Consider the following 24,910-nt stretch of genomic DNA (forward strand, 5'->3'; position numbering starts at 1 on the left):
TACCACCTCAGTACAGAGTGTAATACTCTGAGCATATGGCTGCCTGGCAAGAAGCAGACGCCTGTGAGGAATATGTGTTCTCCCAGAAGAAGAAGCGGAGAAAATGGATGCAGAGTTGCTAGCCAAGAGTATTAGCCAAGTGAGGACTCTTAAATATTAGTTATTTACTTCCTGAAATAAGTAGAGAATAGTAACTATTATTACTCTGTAGTGCTTTATAACATGTTAAAACTTATGGGAAAGATGCACAAAGGATGCTCGGAACACATTCTCTTGGTGTTAAGTCTCTGTGTTCGTCATACACACACACACACACACACACACACACACACCTTTTTCTCTCTGCATTATATATACTGTACATGCTCTAGTAAATAGTAGCAAGGATATTGGGGTAAGAGGACCTTATAACTTTAGTTGAGAATTTTGTTTGCTTAAAACATCTTTATTCATAAAACAAAATACGTTTAAAGAGAAGAAATAAGATGAATGAAGATCATATATATGTCCCTAAAGTGACCTTTATCCTGGGATATAGTTGACTTTTTTGGTAATATTATGGTTTAGATGAGAAAAGAACTTCGTAGATTAAATATCCTCTTAAAACCTTTTCTATGACAAATACCGATACCACGTTAGTTGAGTAATTGTAGAATTATATGACGATCCTAAATCAACTTAGTAAACAACTTAATATAAACAAATTTAAGATAATCACTATCTATATGAAATAAATGATATCCCTTATGCCTAAGTAAGTTATAAATATGAATAAATTATACCACTGCCCTTCAAAAATTTGAACTATAGCCATTGATACAAATATGAAAATAAATATACCACAAGGTAAAATGCTGTTACTATCTTAAGAGATATAGGAACAAAGTAATGTAGCAGTTAAAAGCTTAGGGGGATTACATTAGGCAGATGGGTTCAGGGAATACATATGGCAGTGGTATTTAAAACCAATTTTGAGGAATAGGTGGAGGAAAAATATGCAATCTTATAAGATTTCGTGCAGTATTCTATGTACAAAAAGAGTTATGAGGGGAAACTATTCATGATCAGAAATGCATTTTAGCATCCTTTGGAAATGGTCATACTGTTTACTCATTGTCTAACACAGATATACTTCTTCAACTTACCAATTGACTTTTCTTTACTGGTTAATAGAAATATATATATTTAAGATACATTTAAATTACATATATATATATTTCAAAAATCCTATTGGGATTGAAGCATTTCAACATTTAATTAAATATAACAAATTGGAAAATGACAGAATCACTTTAAATATTCTTTAGTTAGATCACACTGAAATAATTATTTGAAATTAAGTAGTCTTTCAAACTTTAGAGGGAAAAATGGTACATAGTAGATGTTAACTACTTCTTAGTATGAGAAAGTCTTAATAGATTTTATGAAATTTTAAATAGAAATTGAATTTTTATGATTACGTTAGTTAGGCTATTATAGACTGGAAGTAAGGAAAAATCCAGTGCCCATTGGTAAACTAATAAGGAAATTTCATGATATTAGATCACAAGAGGTCTGTAAGACAGCTGCTGGATGGGTTGATTGCTTGGCTTTTGGATCTGTTAAGGGCTTAAGTACGTGCCCAATCTTCAAGCACTCAGCATGGTCCATAGATGACTATGGCTCCTCCAGGCATCACACTGTCATGAGAACATACTGAGACATTTTATTGCTTTATAAGACAGGGAATACTTTCTGAGAAGTCCCCAGAAATCTCCCCCCTATTTATATTGCTGCAAAATTCTTGTGTTCATACCAGTATTTGGTAGTGGGAATGGTTTCATCATGATTTGCTTGTAGTGCTTATGAAGCCCCACCCCCTCTCACAGAGGAGGCTAGGTGTAGGACAAACTCAGGATTCAGATGGAAGAAGAGAGCATGGCTATAGAAGTGTTGGTATAGAACCAACACTTTCTATAAATAGTCTTTTTAAAAAGATTTTATTCATTTATTTTTAGAGAAAGGGGAAGTGAGGGAGAAGGAAAGGGAGAGAAACATCAGTGTGTGGTTGCCTCTTGCACACCCCTCACTGGGGACCTGGCCTGCAACCCAGGCATGTGCTCTGACTGGGAATCAGACCAGTGACCCTTTGGTTCACAGGCCCATGCTCAATCCACTGAGCTACACCAGCCAGGGCCTAAATGATCTTATTTCTTACCTTCTTAAACATTATTGCAAAGAACAGAGATTGTCAAATCTAATTTTTTGCAATGTATTAAATATAATTCTTTTAAGAATAAACATCATGCATGTAAACTATATTTAATCATTCCTCCCATAGAAAATAGGGAGTTATAGCAGAGTGCTTTAGCAGTCCTTGAAAGTTATTATTTTGCACCTCAGTTTCCTTATTTATAAAGTGGGAATGAAAAATAAAACAAATAGCAATGAAGAAATAATAACTCTTAGAGGGGTTATAGAATTAAATGTGATTTTATAATGTGAAGAGCTTAGAACTGCCAAGTCCTTAAGAAATATTATTTCTATTATTATGTAGCTATGGCCTTACTGCCAGCCTTAAACAAGTGAGAATGCTTTTTGTGGTTGAGCATGATGTAACCTGTAAACACCAAGGACGTGCTTGGCATTTCTGTCCTCGGGCATAGAGAATGGTCACTTTCAAGCCCTTTGATTTGTACTAAACAATTTTGATAAGATGTCAGTTTGTCCAGTTTCCCCAAATATACATAGCTTAATGAACTCTTTTAAACAATTGTGATGATACGTAGTTGGGACAATCTGTGGTTGAATAGATACAGAGAGGAAAAGACGAACCTAAAAATAACTATCTTATTAAAATAAAATTGAGGAACTTGTCTTACAACCAGGCCAATGCAGGCAGGCATTGAAACAAGCAAAAGTAGAAAAAATATTTAATATAGAAAGTATGGAAAATGGGAGATAGTTGTATAGGCGTATATTACAATAGTATTTAGTACCTCATTAAAGTTTGATAGTTTCACCTATTGGAATGCTGAGGAGTCTCTCTAAGAAGTTGATATATCTGCAGACACTTGCGTATGTGAAAAATAAACTATTTACATATAAAGAAGACAATATTTCCAACAGAGGGAACAGCAAATGCAGAAACTATGAGTTTGTGGACCCTGTCACTCTCTATCCCTGTTAAGCACCAAATGTACCTACTATGTTAATCAGTCCTTTTCTTGACTTTTGCAGCTACTTGAAACACTTATTCAAATGCTTTATATACTTAACATACTGTATAAATGCTGAGTGAATACACTATGAGTATCTTCAGCTGCGGTAAAGATTTATCTTTTGTGGAGCTGAAATGAGCTTATCTTCAAGCAGCATACTAACTTATGCTCTATCTGGGTAACATTTATGTCTTCATCATTCAAAAAGCAAATGCGGTAGTTGCTGTCTAATTTTCAGGGTCTCTCCCCTCATGTTTTTCACTGAATTGAAATGGAAACAAATCAAATGGAGAGGATAAACAGGTGGATTTCAATGCCAACTTCAGTGCACAGATAGACCTCAGGCAAACAAGGAGTTACTAACTAACGAGGAGCTCATACTCTGTTCAATTTAAAATAGCAACAGATTTTTAATTCAAAGCAATCTCTTTGAAAAATATTTCAAATTTAGAAAGTCTCTGTTAGTAAGAAAAATACTGTGGTAGTAAACACAGATAAATTTCTGAAATTGCAAGCAACTTTTTCTCAGTTCTGCATTAGTGCTTTTTATCATTTGACTTGACAGGATACTACATATACAAATTGGAAATAAAGCAAATGAAAAATAAATTATAGCAGTTTATCATTTCTTCTGTTAGTGTTTATACTATGCATAAAAATTTTATATTGTGAAAATTGATAGTCAATTTCAATTCATGGTTTTAGTTTGATCAAACATGTTTTATGAACAGTTCATTGCATAACATACTCCCCAAATTTTCTCACAGCATTTATTATGTACTCATGCAATATACAAAAGAAATAAAAACAAGCACTATGAGTTTATGCCTACAGAATAGGATAACAATATACAAAACAATAGAAACAGCATGCATGCATACATACATACATATGTCATTTCTTTTTAAAATATAAACAAAGCCTTGGCTGATGTGACTCAGGTGGATGTCTTCCTATGAACTGAAAAGTCCCCAGTGTGATGCCTGGTCAGGGCACATGCCTGGGTTGTGGGTTTGGTCCCCAGTTGGAGTCAGTGCAGGAGGCAACTGATTGATGTATCTCTCACATTGATGTTTCTGTCCCTCTATTTCTCCCTCCCTTCCCCTATCTATAGCATCAATGAAAGAAAAAATTTAAATATTAACATCTGTTTATAAGTGCTATATGCAAAACCCAAAATTAGCAGTAGGAGAAATATAGTGCAGTAGTTATTTTCACAGTCCACATGATTACATCAGGTTTGATGACTCACTTTCTAGATTTACAGAACTCAACCATGAATTCCATGGCTATGGTTTATTACAATGAAAAGGGGCAAAACAAAATCAGAGGAAAAAACCATGAGACAAAGTACAGAGGAAACGAGTCACAAACTTCTAAGAGTTTTCTCTTAATGGAATCACAAAGGATGGGCTTAATTTCTTCACCAACTAATTTTGACATGTGTGAAGTGCTGTCTAACAAGGAAGCTCATGAGAGACCCAGTGCTTAAGGTTTCTGTTGGGTTACTGGTTGCATAGACATTCTGTGTCTGGCATACAACCAAATTCTAGACTCCCAGAAGGAAGGCAGATGTTCAGCATAAACCTCTTTGTTTATAAAATAGTTGAAGCACAACCCTGGCTGTTGTAGCTCAGTGGATTGAGCTCAGGCCCGCAAACCAAACAACCGTGGTTCAATTCCCAGTCAGGGTACATGCCTGGGTTGCAGGCCAGTTCCCAGCAGGGGACACCCAAGTCACAACCACACATTGATGTTTCTCTTCCTCTCTCTCCTTCTCCTCCCCCATCTCTAAAAATGAATAAATAAAGTCTTAAAAATACCCTCTTTAAAATAGCTGAAGCGCAGTGAGCCACTCTTATCAGTTGGAAGATGATGGGAATATATCTAAAATCCAAGTTCCCAGGTGCCAGACAAAAACCAACTTGCAATCAGGCCTTTTTAAGGATGGTGGTTTAGCCCTGCTATTGTTGAGTCTCTTCTACACAAAGTTAATAGCACGGTGTTAAAATCGGATGACCCTGGGTTCATACCCACATTCTGCTACTTACTGATGTGATCTTGAACAAGTTATCTAAATCCTTTATACACCTCATTTTTTTCAACTGTTACATAATTTTAATTAGGCAATTATATCATCAGATTCCATTAAACCACATCAGATGACCACAAAAACCATATGCAAGAATGCAAATACAACTCTTAGCACAATGATTATGAAGAGTAATAGCTCAATAAATATTGATGAATAATAGTATATATGGCAGATGACTTCACAGAGCTTAGAATAGAATGTATGAACATGATTCAAACTAATGAAGTGGAAGGTAAACTTTTTTGTGTGTTGTTGTATATGTGTTACCAACTCTAAGTGCTATAGGAGTTCTAAGAGTGAGCAAACTCTGCAATATATAAGAACCCACAAAAGCTGCCTTGCCAGAGTGTGTATTCTTTTGCTACATGTTATGGAACCAGAACCATAAGACAGAGTAGCTGAGAAAAGTTTCCTTTAGAAAATAGAAGAAGCAACTAAAATATAGGTGCCAGTATTGAGATTCTTACACTACTCTCTGAGAAAACTCTCCTTTACAACTTCATAGTTAGCATGAATGTGCCATTATACTCAACACTAAAAATTCTTAGATTGGAAAGCAGGATCTGAAGAAATTAGTAAGTACATAGTCTGAGTTAGATACAGCCTAATGCTTTTGTGACTTTTTTGGAAGTAAGATATTATTGTTCTTGCATGACATTTTTTATAACTGCTTGATGAGCAAATAGAACAATGAATTTTGATGAACAACTGCTGTACTTATAAGCTCAGATATAACTATAAGCAGGTACAGAATTTTCTTTTTTTGACATAACTAATGATTAAATATTATGATTATTTGGAAAACACTTGCTGAGTACAAACTTCCAGAATGATTGAATTAATAAATGAATGAATGAATGAGCTCAGAATATAGTTAAGCCTATGTTTCATTAAAATGGACACCTGGGAAGCTAGCTCATGTTTAATAAAAATTATATGTGATGAGCTCTTTTTCATTTTATTTTTATCTTTGATAACAGTAAACTAAGCTGCTTGTAGGATGGAGAGAGGTAGTGGATGGTGTTGTTTTACATGTGTTAGCTGCCTCCTCAAGCTAATATTAAGTGTTTAGTAATTCTTTACAAAATGAGTATATTTTATTTTATCATAGTTTAAATTTTAACCCAGAACTATTAGCAAGTAGACATATTTTATAAGTATTTGATATGAAGGAGTGAGGAGCTTTGATTATTTCTAAATCATCATTTATAAAGCACCTCTTTTTTGCTAGAAAAAAGATTATAGATGGATCGTGTAAGTATATCTCATATAGGATATCATTCAACTAAAGAATGTAACTTAAAATAAAAATATTTGTTAAAATTATAACTCTTACTGCATCTTGACTGATTCTAATATAGAAATTATCAAAGCTACCTCAAAACAAAACAAACGAACAAACAAAAATGCCAATTTCTCTGAATGCTTTCTTTACTCACTACTCTCAATGATCCCCAGTGATGCAAGAAGGCTTGATATGTGTGCGCATGTGTGTGTGTGTGTATAATTATTTCACATTCATTGCAAATGAGTTGTGAATCATAGCCTATGTTCCAATTTAAATTTATGCACTCTTGGAAAACTTATAAAATGTAATAATCAGTTAACTTATTTGTTAATTATTGAGGCACCACATGGAAAATAGTATATATAATATCAGTGGTACGGAGAAGAGATGTTATTGTTATTAACCCAAGTAATTGATAATTATTTTGTATTATTTTATCCTCAGCATGTGGCAACTTGTTTCACACTAGGATCTCAAGAAATACTGCATTAAACTGATTTGAGTTCAATTGAATTAAATTGAGTTAGTTAAGTAATTTTAAGAAAAATAATGTGCCAAGTTTCAGATGAAATATAATTTTAAGTTAAAAAGGGAATATGAAATCAAATCATTTACACATTGACAAGTCTTATAAAATAGCCTGGACTTTCACTGATTCTAAGCCTCAATTGGTAAGTTGTCCCACTATTTTATAAAGTTACCATTAAAGAAAAAAATGCTGTGCATTAAAATAAGATGCAACCCTTTATTAATATTTATAACTTTAATTTTATAATTACCAAAAAAGCTTTTTAGACATACTTAAACAGATTATTTAAATCATTTTAATTACTCTTGAATATTTTATGCATACACACATATTTAGAAAATGTACATTAAATAGATTGAGTAAGGCATTTATTTCAAAACTTCTTTCTAGTCAGTATCTGTCTCTCCTAAATTAGTTTTTGAGTCCCCCATGTTTCACATAGGAAATTGTTCTCCTCACCCTTGAGGAAGCCTATTTTAATTAAGAGACCAACCATTTTTCTCTGGTAATTCCACCTACACCACTACATCCATTCTGTGCATTTGCTGCTGGTACTCTCTTGACCTTACCGAAGTGTGGCAACAGAAGATTTTTCAGACAGCAGCGAAGACTGCATATTCCTTTTAAAATGGTCCGTAAGTGGTTTCATTGAAATGTGAGGTATTGCCTTTGTGCAGTCGAGCCACAGAAGTAACAATCCAGTTCCAGCATTCATAGACCTGTGACTGGAGCCTGAAGAAAAGGAATTGTTAAGAGATTATCAGGTGTAAGACATCCTTATGTCTAATGTTGAGAGTATAATAAGATATGGAAACAATAGGTGTCTTAGAATCAAAGAAATATGATATTAAAGAAAAGTCATAGTGAATTCTAAAAAAATTGAACTCTAATTAAGAGCACAGTATACTGTGCACGCAGTATACTAAAAAATAGAACTCTAATGCACATAAATAATTTATGTAATGCTTGGATTTTTGTCACATAAATTTACCTGCACTTGTTAAGATACTGCAACAGTTTAACTATGTCTTGTTTAAAAACTTTTCCATCAAAAGTTGAATGATTACAGTCATAAAGTATATATATATATATTAAGCAGTTCTAATTTATTATTTTATGTGCTTTCCTATGTATGGTTACAGATAACCAGTCAAACTAATTGGAAAGTATTGAAAAGTCTTCATTATTTTCCATGGGGAACTACCATTTTTCTTGGGTAATTAAAATGCGCTTTCTCAGCTTTAAAAATTAACGGTGTTAAAAATAAATAAACGGCTCAGCAACTGAAAATTTCCTACTCCCATCTCCACTCAGGTCCCTTAAGCAGTATTTTGGTGAATAAATACGGCAGCAGGCCAGTGGTGATGATGGGAGGCTTATTATGCTCGGCGGGAATGGTCGCAGCCTCGTTTAGTTCCAGCGTGATAGAGCTCTACCTCACTGTCGGGTTCCTCGGAGGTAAGTTTGGTTTTCAGCTTGTTATCTTAACACTGGTTTTGTTTACAAAGCTCTCTAAAAAGCATGAGCAAGAGAATATTCTTACTGTTTTCCTTAAAAATTATTTTTATATCAGATACAATCTTAAATGATCTTTATCTAGTACATGGAAATACTAGCTATGGGATGTCCAATCAAAATCATTTTAAGTTACGGAAAAAGGATTTATCAGACATGTACTGCGCTATGATATAAATGTCAACAATACAACAGCTTCGGCCTGTTTTTATTGTTTTACCCTTTACTCCTCAACCAGTTAAGATAATGGGCAGAGGCTTTCTGGCATATAAATAGCTTCATTGTCAAAAAGTGTATTTTTCATTAATTATTACTATTCAGAGTATCTCATGTGCAATTATAATAGGTTGAAAATGGTGCCAGAAAGATATTTTCTGGATGCACTGAGCTTTAAAAATAGAATTATTGGTGTCTGCGTTCTGTTTATGTAGAGCTCGTTGACGCTGCCCCTTTTTTTCCTCACTAAAGGATTCTGTTTAAAAGCGCTATAAGGCCCATTTGCCACTAAACACAAATGTTTTCAAATGACATACTCCCATTCAATTGTGGTTGTTGCTCGTGCATAGTCTGTGGGCTCAAACTCACCTGAATATGTACACTTAGAAAATACTATTTTTTAACCTCAATAATAAATTAAATCAAATAAATGTGTACTCCGTTTTAAGAAAGATTAAACTTCAAAATATAAAGAAATTAAGTATGTTTCTTATGCCCACAAATAAAAAGACAAATATTATCTCTTCGTATTATGATTTAGATCAGCCTAACCTTGCACTTATATATCATGTGATTAAAAAAATAGACTCACTAAAGCCTACAACATATTGATGGTAAAATCTTTCTCTTACTACTTATTGACAGCTCTCTTTTTTGATATGTTCAAATACCTTTTGTAAGTGAGAATCTTACTACATCTACAAATTGTCACAGTGGAGAGAATGTCTTTTACTTTGTGCTGAACTACTGTGCATTACAATTGTGGAAATAAAGCTAGGCCAACAAATAGATATAGTAGAAAAAAGATGATTTTGGTTTTACTGTCCTATAAATATCAACAGCGTTATTCAGGGTGGGGCAAAAGTAGATTTATAGTTGTGAGTATGCAAAAGTTTGTTATTATTTATTAAAATTGTATTATTTTCCATACAAATAATTGTAAGCTTACTTTTACCCCATCCTCTATATTATTCTAACTTTAGTTCTATTCCTGTGAGTTGTGAAGGCTTTGGTGCTTCTAGAGTCAACCATTAAATACAACTACGTGAAATTTATCTTAAGTCATTATGAGCCAATAGACTTTCAGATAGCCAGTATCTGAAATCAGACGGATCTTTTTAAAAACCTGATGTAGCACATGGTCACTGTGTGATCGTGGGTAAATTAACCTCCTTGTGCCTCATTCTCTTTGTCTTTAAAATGGGGGAAATAATATCTCTGTTCTTTGGGAGTTCTTGGAATAATTAAATATAAATATTAACATATAAGACTTTATAGATTGCTCAACATTTTGTTACTTTTACATAAATATTAGCAAATAATAATAATAGTCACAAGGTCATTATGTAATGTCACATGCCTGGTTAGGGCACGTGCCTGGCTTTCAAATCTGGTTCCCAGTTGTGGCGCATGTGAGAGGCAACACATTGATGTTTCTCTCACATATCGACATATCTCTCCTCTTTCTCCCCACACCTCTAAAAAGAAATAAATAAAATATTTTTAAAAAGAAAATAATGTGCATTAAGTGTTTGCAATAGTTATTTTGACTCTGAACTGAGTGTCCCAGAATCTAAATACTTAACCACTTTGCAATACTGTCTCAATTTACATAAACTGGTAAATGCAGAATTCTTCTAAGCCCTTAAAATCATATGGAGTAATACCTAAGCTAAGGGTGAAAGAAAGATGATTTCTATACATACATTTTATGTACTTTTAAAACAGACCTATTCATTACTATTGCTAAATAGTACCTTGGAAAGCTATAAGAAATAATTCGTTTTCAAAGGCAATATTTAGCACTGCCAAGGAGTACCCTACACAGCAGGAACTTTTGACTTATATAAGCAATAACCTTTACTCCCTGAAATAAGAATGTGTTTCAAGCCCAAATATTTCTTTGTTAGCTAACACACATGTGTATCTATATTCATGAGACGTGTAATATAAAGGATATAGAACATGAAACTAATGGCATTAATTTTTTATCATTGTATTATTTGCATAGTTTTAAAGATATATCTCTGGGGACACCTAGGATTGTTTGTAAGTGACAAAGGATTTAGTCTGTTCAACTATGAAAAGAAAGCATTTTAAATGTGGTCTTTTCCACAAGGAAAAAATGTATCCCATATACATGTATATCAGTATAAAAAGAGATGGACTCTCTTTTTTATCTGTGGAATTAAGTGATTGCGATTATAAGAACTCATCATGTATCTTAGTTCCAGTCTATTCTATGATTAGCTAAACATCAATAAAAGTTTTGGGTTTTACTTTTGTGGTTTAAAATGAAAGGGCTTTGAAACTATTGGACATACCAAGTGCCCAGTTGTGAGAACCTTTGTATGTGCCATTCTGTTGATTTTGTCATTAACAAAAATCACTGCCTGCTACTGCATTCTGAGTTCTGCCTCACCCAACTGAATAAACATTGTGAACAGCCATTGCTTTCGTGAGTGGCATAACGTGCGTGTGTTTTTCTTCCTTTCGTTCTTTGCAGGTTTAGGTCTGGCCTTCAACCTGCAACCTGCCTTAACCATCATTGGCAAATACTTCTATAAAAAACGGCCAGTGGCAAATGGACTCGCCATGGCAGGAAGTCCTGTTTTCTTAAGTACATTAGCTCCTTTCAATCAGTTCCTTTTTAATACTTTCGGCTGGAAAGGGAGTTTCTTGATTTTGGGAGGGATATTGTTGAATGCCTGTGTTGCTGGGTCCCTCATGAGACCCGTTGGACCCACAGAAACCGCTAAGTCAAAAACTAAGGTTGGCGTGACAGCACCTGAGGCAAGTGTGAAGAAAAACTATCAGAAGACATCGATATGGAAAACCATTGATAAATATTTTGATTTCTCCCTTTTCAAGCATAGGGGATTTTTGATATACTTATCTGGAAATGTCATTATGTTCCTAGGATTTTTTGCCCCTGTTATATTTTTGGCCCCATATGCTAAAGATAAGGGAATTGATGAGTATTCTGCAGCCTTCTTGCTGTCTATCATGGCTTTTGTTGATATGTTTGCGAGGCCTTCTGTAGGACTTATTGCAAACTCCAAACTCATTCGACCTCGAATCCAGTACTTCTTCAGTTTTGCAGTCATGTTCAATGGAGTGTGCCACCTCTTGTGCCCGTTGGCACAGGACTACACGAGCCTGGTGTTTTATGCTATATTTTTTGGCCTTGGATTTGGGAGTGTCAGCAGTGTCCTCTTCGAAAGTCTCATGGACCTTGTTGGTGCTCAAAGATTTTCCAGTGCTGTGGGACTCGTCACAATTGTGGAGTGTTGTCCAGTGCTTCTTGGGCCTCCTCTTGCTGGTAAGAACATTTCCCATCAAGGAAGACAAAAAGCATAAAATCAATAGTCATTCACTGAGGCTTTCTTTTTAGTGTATAATGTGCTTTGTAAGAAAAAAAATACTAATAGCCTGGAAGGCTGTGGGTGTGTTCATTTTAGTTTTTTTTAAGTCTTTTTTACATTTCCTAATTAGTTGAATTTAGATCTAAAGTTGTTTCAGAACCTGAACAGATGAACTTAAGAATTTAAGTTAAATGGACAATTAGTGGCATATTTTTTAGGTTTTTATCCATATCAGTTGTTTGATGTTTTTTAAAATGTATCATAAAAATGTCACTTTTTAATTATCGAATTAATGTTGCCAAACCATGGCGCCAGCTGTGACAATGACAGTAACTGATTTGTGCACCTTCTTGAAGCGCTCATTCTGTAACCAGAATACATCCATTTTTTCATCCTGTTTCTGCCTCCTGCCACCCCGGACACTCCACAGGTGGCATCTGGCACCTCGTAGGCACCCCGGGAATACTTTTGAATGAATGGGTCTTGCTGTAGTTGCTTCTCACACAGTTGCCACTGTCTCTGCTCCTCTTCTTAGTTGAGCTAGAGCAGTGGGGTAAGGAAAGCAGGGTTTTCACTTGTTTCAGCCCACGTTTTCACTGCTGTGCTCACACAGAGCTGAAACTTTAGTTCTGGAAATCATGTATTGTTCCCTGATCATGATAAAAAATTCCCGAAACAGAAAGTATGTAGCTGTGGTAGCCCAAGGTGACACTACCTCGGATGGAGCCATAGAACTAATGTCTATGTATTTTGAAGTGTCACAGTCATTGTATGCATAGAAATATTTGACTTAAAGTTAGAATGGAAAGTTATATTATGCTATTTTCTTATGCTTATGGATGCATCATATTTATTCAAATAAACCTGTTCCACCATTTACCTTGTTAAAACAAGGAAACCTGCTTGCATGGGTAATTTTACAAGCAGCTACATTTAATATTAGCTACTGACTAGATTTTAGTAAGAATGAGAGATATTCTGACTAAACCAATAGGTCTATGTCAGAATCACCAGGAATTAGCACAGGGTGAACAACATGACTTTGTGTGCACTCAATTTTGCTGATAATTATTCTTAAGATTTCAGTTCCTGAAAAAGCGAGAGGCAAAACTATGAACTGAAACATTTTTAAAAGTTAATAAATCCTCAGATTATAGGGTACCAGGTTGGTTTTTAAATGTTTTAATAATCAAATGGAATAAATATTTCCTTCCTGATTACTGTCTTAATAATTTAGATCCAGATAAACTAAAAAAGAAAACAAACCTGTGATTACCCACAGGAGTGACATAATACTTAACCAGGCGTTTGGTGAAGCCGTTTTATGGAACAGTTACCAATTTGAGACCCACATGGACTTTGACTTGAACCAGATTCTGCCACTCTCTGGCTGCGTAGCCAGGTCAGATTTTTTTCAGAATGACCTGGTAGGATTAAATAAGATATTGCCAATAAAAATGTTTAGCCTCATGATGGGTGTAGAAAAAGAATTTTGTAAACATTGCACCCTGTTCTAAACTTTATAAAAGCCTTTGGGTCTTTCCTAAAGAATGTAGTTTTCCCCTTGAGTGAAAAGTTAGGAAGCCTGGAATGGAATGAAGCAATCTCAAAGTCTATGCTGTAAATTAATAGACAGGTAAGTATATCTGTTTCTACATGTATAGATACAAAAATGTCCCTCACACATTTTGTCTTAATTTGCCTTACTTCGTCTTATTTGCACATTTTTATTGAGGGAAATAATGTTCAATAATTTGAATATACTGGCAATATAGTGTTGGATGTGCCCATATGTGCCTTCATTTACATATATTAAAGTATTATCTAGAGTACTTTTTCTTTATTAAAATCATGTAATATTAACTTAAGGAATAAGTACCTGTTTTGTGGAAGAATTTATTTGAAAATTTTATTATTTGTGGCTCATTTATTATTTTATCATACAAGATGTTTTTTCTTTCTCTTAGGTAAATTGGTGGATGAAACTGGAGAATATAAATATATGTATCTGGCCTGTGGAGCTATTGTGTTCTTATCAAGTGTGTGGCTGCTCATTGGCAATGCTATAAACTATAGATTGCTTGCAAAGGAAAAGAAATTGGAAGAAGCAAAGAAAATTCATAAGCCTGTGTTCAGAGAATCTGAACCCTTGAGGCAGTCTAAAGAATGTGACATTAATATCAAAAGTACGAGAAGAGCGAGTCATCCCTCAGAGAGAGAAACTAATATGTAGCAAGAATCACATCTCTGATTTTAGTGTTTATAACTTTTGTAGGAGTGTTTTTTCCAAAATATCGGAAAGGATTTTAGTTGAAATAAAACTCCATAATTAATAATGGAGATGAGACTTTTCTCAGTGGCAGGTCTTAAGTATTTCTTTTGAAAAATTTATTTAGGCAGTTAGACTTGAGATCATGCATATAAAGAATCAATGCAAGGGCTTTATTTCTGGCTCTGGTAATTAAAATAACTTTCAACTCTTCCAGTGACTTCCAGTCTTGATCATAGAGATCCGAATTCCTAACCCCTGGTTGAAGTAGTCAGGACTACGTTTAATCCTGTAAGAATTCCCTCTCCACCTTTCTTTTTTATCTGATATTGAAGTGTGAAATGGAATTAAAGAAAATGAGTTTCCACTTGCAGTCTCTGGAGAACAAGACAAATAAGTTCAAAAGGAGTATCACTAGCTACTTTTTTTACCTAAAAAAAAATCCATGCAGAAACAAGTGAAGTGCATTATATCTGTGTACTACTGTGCAACGTGGATCTTAAAGATAAGAACACGGGTGAAAATGAGGTGATCTTAATTTGAAAATACAGCTAACTGATGTAAAAAAAGCATTTGCATACGTAAAATAAAATTGAAAAAAATACTCCATTTAAAACCATTATTTCTGAACATTGTTGGATTTGATTAATCCATGCACATGATTTCTTTGAAAGGACCATTAGTACCTGGTGCTAGAAAATAGAATCCTCAAATAATTTTGAGAATTTTTACCCAATGTGTAAATTATATTAAAAGCCTGAATTACTCTAAGCAATAAGCTATATCCATTGACTTTAAAAAGGATTTTTGTTAGTAATCCAGAAAGTAATAACCAGGGATTCATTTTAACCAGAACTCATACTGAAACATCAAGTGGAATCAGCCTGAATCCTGGTAGACAGTCTTACAGATAGGCCAAGCTGTACATTTCCCAACATGTAGTAGAGATCAGGGGGTTAGTATAATCAGTGATCTATCTGGGTAAAGCTAAGAATATGAGGTGCTTATAATAAACCCTCTGAAGTCTCATCCTCCTCCCTTCCCCAAAATGCAAAAGCAAAAAACCAAAATCACAAATAGGCTTTTACTCACCACTGAACATGCCTCATTATAAGAATGGCAGCACTTGAAAATTCTGCTTTCTACTAATTGACTTCCTCTGAACACGACTAAGCCAGGAGACTGTTAAAAACAACAATAACAACAACAACAACAACACAAAACCTCTAGGTTTGAAGCCGTGTGACTTGTTAAACACTTTGGAGGTGCAGGGCTCGTGTATAACACAATAGCAAGCAACTTGCAGTAAGGCAGCCAGATTGACTTAGCAGTTTCTTATTTTCCTAACTATGTGAAAACATCTGGGACTCTGAATCACTTTCGAATACAGTGGCATATGATAGTTCTGCTTTTTAATCAGGAAGGAAATTGTGCATTGAGACTAAAGTTATAAATATTTAAATACGTCTACAGATCTGAAGTTTAAGATCATGGTTAATAAAAATCATTCAGTGCTTGATTACTGAAGTGTCACTCTGAAGATGGCAAAAGGAATTTGCTGTTCTTCTTTTCTTTTATTGCAGTAGAGGCAGGTGCCATTCTTATTTCTAATAAGATTGTCCCTGGATACAAGCTTTTGTGATACTTAATATTAAGGATTTGCTTTGTAAAATGTATTCACGGTTTAAGCAGTTATATAACATTCCATATTTCATTTAACATTCACTTTTTGCCTATGAAAGAGTTATTTATATTTTTCAAATATTTAGCAAAACAATATGTGCCAATACCATAGGTAAATTAATCAAGGAGATGTGGCGTATACACTGATTTTTTAAATTCAGTTTTGTCCAATCTTGAATCCAGTCTTGAATGAGCTATTTTCATGTCACTGATTCATCATAAGAAATGCAACATCAAAAATTAATAGCTCGACAATCTTAAACATTTCCAAAAATGTCTTAAATTCTCAGAAGGTAATATTTAAATTAACATAGGTATCAGACTGGGGGGATTAAACAACGAAGTAAATATCGTGGGGTTTCGATCTAAGGCTGCAGTTGTTTTTATCACCCACTGGTAGAGACACACTGGTGTGGTGGAGGCATCCCGGTGGCTTTCTCCACGGAAGGAGGTTCATGTACATACTGATACATTTCTTATTAAAACCAATTCACATTTATTCTGTGCTCATTTTCATTATCTTTTCATTTCTGACACTGATTATAATAAACTGTTAAAAATAGAAAAGGGAAGGGAAATTATGCAAAGCACAGGATATGATATATATAGTTGTGCCTGGTAGCAATGATGCACAGTTATAAATACACACTACACACAAATTCCCAGACATAAATGTGGAAAATTCAATCAGAACATACTTGAAACAGCCATGTGAACTCACATACAGGACTCAGAATTGTTCCATGATAAAATAAAATGTTCTACTGGTTCACTCTTCCCACTCCCTTACACTTGTTAAAATATCCAATATTTGTTGCTTTAACTGAAACTTTCGAAGATTGAAAAGAGAATATCACCTTAGAATATTGATTGTTAAGTAGTCACATCAGTGGAGGAGGAAGTAGAGCTGGCTTCTGTGTCTGCAAGTGTTAGTGCAGAATATATTTCTTCCCCTAAGAAAACTATAGGATTTCGATGTTTAGGAAGCAAAGTCAGAGAACACTGTTAACCCTCTTCAATCCCATTCCCCTGTTATGGAATTGGAAAGAAGGAAGATTATCTTAAACCAGGGTATAACATAATTCACAACCACTGGCTAGTTTATTTTTCCATTTGTGGTAACTGAGCACCCCATATTTTTCACCATTTCAGCTTAAATATGCCTTTACTAATTTATGAGTAGAATATTGGGTATACATTTGTCCTGTGTTATCCCCACCCTCTCTCCTGATCCTTTTTAGATCCAACAGCACAAATTTAAGAGGCAATGAGTCAGGCTCTTATGTACTTTATGTTGGAAAACATGATGTTTTCTCAATGTAACTTCACATGGCTCATAACTTTCACTTCCTTAGGACAAAGTTCCAACTACCTGATCTCCACTCCCTTCCCCAGACACCAGGGAATAAGTAAAATCATTAGGTTTGATACACTTGAATGTGACTTTAGAAATGTAGGCATTTTTTGCTAGAAAAATATACCCAGAAAATATACCTAGCAAAATTTTTTGCTAGATTTTTTGCTAGGTATATTTTGCATCCTTCTCTGGCTGCCCTTGGCAATTGAGGATACAGAAAAAAAGACCACAAAAAAACAGACACAAAAGATGCAAAAAACAGGGGGATCTCTAAAACACAGAATCATCTTTGGGAGGGCGAGCCCCTGGGAGTACAGGCTTCTCTCGTGAAGTGAGTGTTCTAGGAACCCACCTGGATAATGTACGAGATGAAGTTGTGAGAGAGGCTCTATTCAGCTTCAGCGAAATTTTTTTTGAGACTCAGTGCACTTGCCCATTTCATAGTGGCTGACTTACAAGCACACCTGCCTGCACCACGCTGAGAGTTCAGCAGTGTTTGACCACAAATGACATGACCCCCATATCCCACCCTCCCTATTCACCTGATCTCGTGAATAGTCACCCTATTCACTCAGAGTGACTTTTTGTTTTCCCAGATGACAAAAGTCCTCAAAGGGAAACATTTTGCCTTTGTGGAAGAAGTGAACCAAAAAAAAATGGCAGAAACACTAAAAGGCATTAAAATTGATGAGTCCAAAAACTATTTTGAGGAGTGGAAAAACAGTATCTCAATAGGTGTATTGCATCAAATGGAGAGTACTTTGAAGGTGACTGAAGTTTAAACATGTAAGAATAAATACACAACTTTCATAAATACTGGGGGTTTTTTTTGGTCCCCTCCGGTATGATATAAGTTGATGTTTTAAAAAGCAGAGTCACCTTTAATCAGTTAGTTGAAACTTATTTTCCATCCAAAAAATACCTTTCCTAAAAAAAAAACTCTCTCATTCGTTTAATATTTCAGACTTTTAATAAAACAAAATGAAAAGTATGGCTGTTAGGCTCAATTTAATAGGGAGCGAGAATGCAAAGTGGGAAAGGAACTAGTATTTCTGTATTATGCATTTTGCCTGCTTAATACCTTTTGATATTCAAACCAAATCACAGATGGAGGCCGATGCTGGCCTGATATAATAGATGACTGAAACAAAATGAAAAACAGACATGCAAAGAAATTCAGCAAATCACCGACGTTAAAAGGCAGAATCCAAACTAAAACTCAGGTTTATCTGAAAGCAGAAAGAGTCCGTAGGGTGTCACTGCCGTGCTTCCTCCTAATAGAAGCCATAGAGGCAAAGCTATGATACAATATAGCCACAAAAAACTCAAAAGTTAGGTGGTAAACCAACTAGGTTTAACTTCAGTTTGTGTTATGATTTATATAGTGTTTATTAGAGACTGCATTTGGTATAACCTGAATACATAATTTCAAGTTGGCTGCTTTTCTAGTCAATGCACATTATCCCAAATTACGTTAATGATTATATAATATCCATAATTGTTTCAATTATGGACTTTTTCATAAAAATAATGACATATTTTTATGAATCGAGCATAATATATTTTCCCTGAGGTTAGATTTAGAGAGAAATGCTATTTTCTTTATGGATAAGTAATCCCCATATTGTTTGTTACTTATAATGACTCAAGAATTAAGAGAAGTTACTGGGAAACATTGTTTTCAGAATCACGATACCCATTTACACGATACCCATTTACAGGATTATCCTAAATTGCCAAAAAATAACTTTGAAAAGTTTATGTCGTACAAATGATCAGGTTCACCTATGCAATACTTATTCATCCCCGACATTTTATGCAGTGGCCCCGACCTCCTGACTCATTTTTCCAGTTTTTGTAGACATCTGCATTGTCATCCTTTCTGTACACTTGTTTGAACAAGTGCCATTGCTATTTCCTCTAATTCAAGACTTTTGGCATCCTTAGAATATTGTTCTGCTTAGTTTTCTTTCAGATGGTGCGCTTTGAATGACTTAAATCCTTCACAATGTCACCATGCTGCATCTGGTCTTATTTGTGATTCACAACAATGGCCGTATTTCTGAGGCCAACAGTGTATACTTTTGGCAATTACTATTCATCTCCACAAATAAAGGAACTTGTGTGAATGTGGAAGCAAGGCTTCCTGGATATGGAAGGTGCATATATTCTAGCTTTTTTTGTTAATATGTCTTCCTTATGCATGATACATATATACTTGAATGCGATTTTTAAAAATCTATCACTATTGATCTTTCTGTCTTAGGCCCTTGCAATCCTGTATGTTTCTAATTTTCTTAAAGTGCCTGACAACTTGGAGAAACCAAAGTTACCATCAAGCATAGCACCATAGCATCCGTCCTGTACTGATACAGCATACCCAGCAGTTCACTACACCAAACGGCATCCAAATTATTGAGATAAAAGTTGAAATTAGTCTTTACTCATGCCACTTTTTTAAAGTTTTGATTTCTACATATCCTGGTATATGATCTCATGTTTGAGAAAGCCGAGAGGTCTAGTTATCTGTAATTATAACATTTATATAATCAAAATCGTAAACTATCTTTGTTGATGATTAAAAATTGAATAATATGCTGAGCTCCTATCACATTTCTGTTCTGGCATTCTCTTCTTTGCTGTCAACAGTTTGCACACAGTAGGTGTTAACCTGCAGGGTTCTGCAGTCTGGTTTACTTTGGTCTTCTGTCCCCCACTGCTTTTCGTTCACATTATTTGATTTATGTTCAGCCCACGAAAGAATTATTGGGGTACTGTCGAGAGTTACAATTTTATATCCCTGCCTTAAGAGGAAAAGTAAAATTGCAGAAAGGCTTTTTAATTTTAGTGGAACATGTGGGAATTTTTAGACTACATCCTTTCTCCCATCTTAATTCCACCCTACTTTACCTTCCTCTTTTATCTGTACAATAATTTTTTTAATTATTGTCTTTCAATAGTTTTTTACAGTGTCTTGGTCAAATTCTTTAGCATTTTAAATCTAATTGTGGACATTGTTAGTGTAGGATTTTTTGCATGATCTCCATATTTTTCAGTCTTCAGAAGTACTTACTAGTATGGTGTGCTGAATATACTGAATATTTACAGTATTTCAGCAGGTGTTATTCAGTGATTTTAAACTCATTATCTTTTCAGCAAATATTTTTCCTCACACAGTATAACAAGCTCTTTGCCCTTTAAGTTCAAATATGGCAAAATTGACTAGAGAAGCTCTGTATGAAAACACTGGTACTCAATATGGTATCTAGGTGTACATCTGTAAAAAGTTCTGGTCAGATGAACAAAAGAATGGAATTCTTGTCTCACATGTATATCAGGGTTAAATTTTAAAATGTTCTTCTCAGACTTTTATCCTAGGTTTGTTGTTTTACTTTGACATGCATCTAAAGAAAGGATTTTTAAGTTTGACCCAGTTTACACAGCTGTTCATTAAAGTAGAGCACACATTTCTGATTTTATTTTTCTACCACATGTTATTCTAAGTAAAGTATAAAATATTTCTGGGTTTAGTAAGGAAGGACATGTATACTGAACTATTTATTTTCTAGGCATTATATATAATTTTTGTTTGTATTGTATTTTCTTTTTAATGTATTTATGTTTCAAAGATGTGCTTAATTTGTGTCATCTTCTCAACCCTCTAAGTTAGGTTTGTTAGATATTCACAGTTTTGCAAAAAGATGCTGGAACAGGCTGAGTTGAGGGCTCTGTATAGTCACATACCTGTGCTACCACTAGACGACTGCGTGGGCCGCTGCTTGCGTGGTGGTAAACTCTGCTGAGTGAGTGCTTGCTTTACTGGAAATGTAGTCCAACTTATCTGGAACCCTTTGTTTCCAAATGCATTTGTTTCTCCTAACTGAATGGCGCTTCACAAAGTTGTGCTTTTAAATTTAATTTGAAGACTATTTGCTGATTCTCACAACAGATAATTCTGAGTAAATTAGTCATAATAACTAGGGGAGATGAATGTTTTTGACCAATACTTGTTGTTATAGCAATATGTAAGTCATGAAAATACCCATTGATAATGTGTTTATAGAATCTGTGTGTCAGTTTTCCATTAATTCCTTTCCTTAGCTTATGTTCATAATGTTATTCTAGAAGCCTTAGTCACTTTTTTATTTCTGAAAAGTATAATGCCACAGCACAGAACACACAATACAAATTTGTTGAATTACTAAGTCATATGCAAGAAACTATTGCCATTGTATAATCTTGAGGAGACACCTCAACAACATTTTTTGACCTAAGTAGCTGCGGATGGGTTAATAAAATAATTAGTATAGGCTCTATCTCAAAAAATGTTTGCTTTTTAAATGGTCATTCACCTATTAATACTAAGCTCTCTAAGAGTTGTCCTGCAACAGTAAAACCAGTTTCTTTTATCTTAGAGATCCTGTTTACCTTTCTTCTTACTTTATCTAGATAGAAATCCTTTCTAGATTTTTTTCCTTTTGATTCCATTGCAGTAAAAAAGAAATTACTCCTAAATGAAAGATCCCTAAAGGAGAATACTTGTTATTCGGAATTTGCTCTGTGAAATGTAAAAACAGTCATCTGTACTCAGTATTTGTTGCTTAGTTAATCAAGGATATTTACTCTAAGAACACCCTTTAATAAAAGTTTTGATAAACAGATGTGTCACAGTAAAGTCTTTCACAAACAGGGCCCTAATTGCATTTGCAGTCAGTGAGGCCCTTCGTTAGATTCAACCAAACTGATGTTTGTGGACTCTGCGCTGTCAGCGTGACCCGTGACCCGGCAGCAGTGAGTGCATCAGCGGGATAGCAGCTCCTTCACCGTAATGATGGTAAAGATGAGATCAGCTACAGCAATGCATACACTGTTTAGAAGATGAAAGGGCAGGATCTTTCCATTTATTGGCTAAAATTTACATTTGATTCGAAGCTTTTCATTTACAAGCACTTCCCTCCAAATGCTTGAAAATAGTGTGCTAATAATTTCCAGAGTGAATGATTCCTATTTTTGAGGAACTTTAGAAAACATTTTATTTACTACTTGTATTAGTTTAAAAATATTTTTTCTCATGCCATTATTACATTTGTGCAAGTATTGAAAGTAATATTATTAGGATAAAGGGTACATGTGATGACGTGTTGCGCATATCGATACGAGACTTCTTGGCTGCAGCTGCACCTAGCTAACTTTTGTTAGAATTCTTTAGGGGTTGGATTTAGGGGTTAAGCTGTATAATTTTTTTAAGTATAATTATATCTTAGGCTGTATTTTTATGATTTTTAAATGAAAAGAAATTAATGGAGTCAATTTGTTGGTTCTTTACATATCTTAACCACCACTGAACAAGTGATCATAGTATCACTTAGACTATCATCTTACAGTTACTAACATAGTGAAATTGATAGCTTTTCTGGAAACCTGAGATAATCCAGTCAGTATTTTTTTACATAATACAAATCATGGCTATGCTAATTTTATTTTTTAAATTGCAATAATAATAAAAATCAATGTAATTAAATACTTTTTAAAGTTAAAACATATAAGATAGAACCTTCCACTTTTTGCCTTCTTACAGGTGAATGTACTTAAAGTGATTGTGATTTGATCTTGCAATACATATTTCTGTTTTTTTATATATAGTAATTCTAAACTTGGCAAGAACTGGCATTTTCATACAATACATATTTTTGGTTTTAACTGAATACAACATAGATTTTATTTAACTCGGGAATATGTTGTTGGTGGTCATTTTAAGATTATATTCCCTTTGATATGTACCTGCTCCTTTATTTGTAAGCACATTCATTTGAATAACTGAAGCATTTAACACAACTTTCATTTATACTACTCTGTTACATTGACATATTGTTTTAGAAAGGTCTTTGTTGTAATTTCTAAGTTTCACTACCTAATTAATCTGAAACCAAATGTTGGATTTTTCTGTGGGGGTATATTTTGCCAGCAGTTGTGAGCATATTTTCAAGTTTATCTCTTTCTTATTAGACTGTGAGCTCCTTGTGGACAAGGATATAACTTTAGTTACAACAACAATTTTGGTGCCTAGCAAAGCGCCAGGCACAGAATAATTTCTTTATTGAGATAAATTGATGCCACTAGATTATTAAATTAATACTGTGCTATTCTATGGTGCAGGCTGAATGATTATTAGAAAAATTATTGGGCTAATTTTCAAAGTAAGATATAGAAAAGAAACATCATTTTATCTTGAAATTGATAGTTTATTTTGAAGATTTCATTTTTATTTCGTCAGTAAATACTTTATGCAAATGCTGAATTATGCAGCAGCTAAATGCATGGTACATATTAACTAGTTTTATTTTCTTTACAAAATGAGAAATGCTCTTTAGGCTCTCTGAAGATAAACATTGACAGTTATTTTATTGACCAAAGGTGCTACTTATTTTCCAGTATTTACCGTGATCATAAGTGCTCTTGTCTGCTGAGATTTACTTCTTCTTTTTTTCAGGGGGCAGGGGGAGGAATTGGGATGTATTTTTGCCTTAATTATTCAACTTATGACTTTATAACTTTCTTTGTACTTCATTATTATTGTAATTGAATTATTGTCTCTTACTGCTCACTAATTTTTATTGCTGACCTATGCTGTTTCTTATAAAGTATGTGCATATATATTTACATAATATGTATGAGAAAGCTGTATTGCTTATGAAATTAACACTACAATGACAAATAAATACTCATGTTAAATTTTTAAAATAAAATGTACACTGATTTTTTAAGTATATTTTACTGATTATGCTATTATAGTTGTCACATTTTTTTCTCCCCTTTATCCCCCTCCACCCTATACTCCCATTCTCTCTAGCATCCCCCCACTTTAGTTCATGTCCATGGGTTGTACACATGAGTTCTTTGGCTTCTCCATTTCCTATACTATTAACCTCCTTTTGTCTGTTTTGTACCTGGTAAACTGCTTTTTTTAAAAGGAAGATTAAGTAGAATGCTAATCAAAAGGTAATTTTCAACATCAGCTTAAATGAGGGCACTATTTTTTTTCTGAATGCACATAATCAATTTATGTCAATGGAAGTCAGATATAGTCAAACCACAAGCCACTTCTAGGGACTGAAATGAACATGTACTGTTGAGTTTTTTATATGTACACAGTTTGATGGATTTACACAGAAGGAACACACTCAATTCAAAGAGAGCATAATGGGCACCACCGAAGTTCTCAATCTACTTCTCAGCCTTGTTTCCTTCCTTTAACGTTTTAACAGACTTAATCCTTAGAGCAGTTTTATGTACACACACCCTGTCCCACAGACACATCTGAAGCACCGTTATCACCCAAAGCCCATAGTTCACATTAGGGTTCACTCCTTGTGTTGTCCCTTCTATGGGTTTG

The 24,910-nt window shown here is 34.3% G+C and overlaps 1 protein-coding gene across 9 annotated transcripts in view; it reads left to right on the plus strand.

Annotated features, from left to right (window-relative positions):
• The window catches only part of SLC16A7 (solute carrier family 16 member 7), a 155,120-nt gene extending 130,889 nt beyond the window's left edge, over positions 1-24,231 (plus strand). For all 9 annotated transcript variants that reach the window (XM_053661916.1, XM_037168006.2, XM_053661919.1 and 6 more), the window contains 3 exons: positions 8,427-8,570; positions 11,350-12,165; positions 14,176-24,231. In XM_053661916.1, coding sequence (XP_053517891.1) covers positions 8,427-8,570; positions 11,350-12,165; positions 14,176-14,441 — 1,226 coding nt within the window. In that variant the 3' untranslated portion in view covers positions 14,442-24,231. The remainder of the gene's footprint in view (positions 1-8,426; positions 8,571-11,349; positions 12,166-14,175) is intronic.
• The last annotated feature ends 679 nt before the right edge of the window (positions 24,232-24,910 follow it).

This window comes from Artibeus jamaicensis, unplaced genomic scaffold (genome assembly GCF_021234435.1).
Source record: "Artibeus jamaicensis isolate MK-2021 breed Jamaican fruit bat unplaced genomic scaffold, CSHL_Jam_final contig_233, whole genome shotgun sequence".
Taxonomy (NCBI): Eukaryota; Metazoa; Chordata; class Mammalia; order Chiroptera; family Phyllostomidae; genus Artibeus; species Artibeus jamaicensis.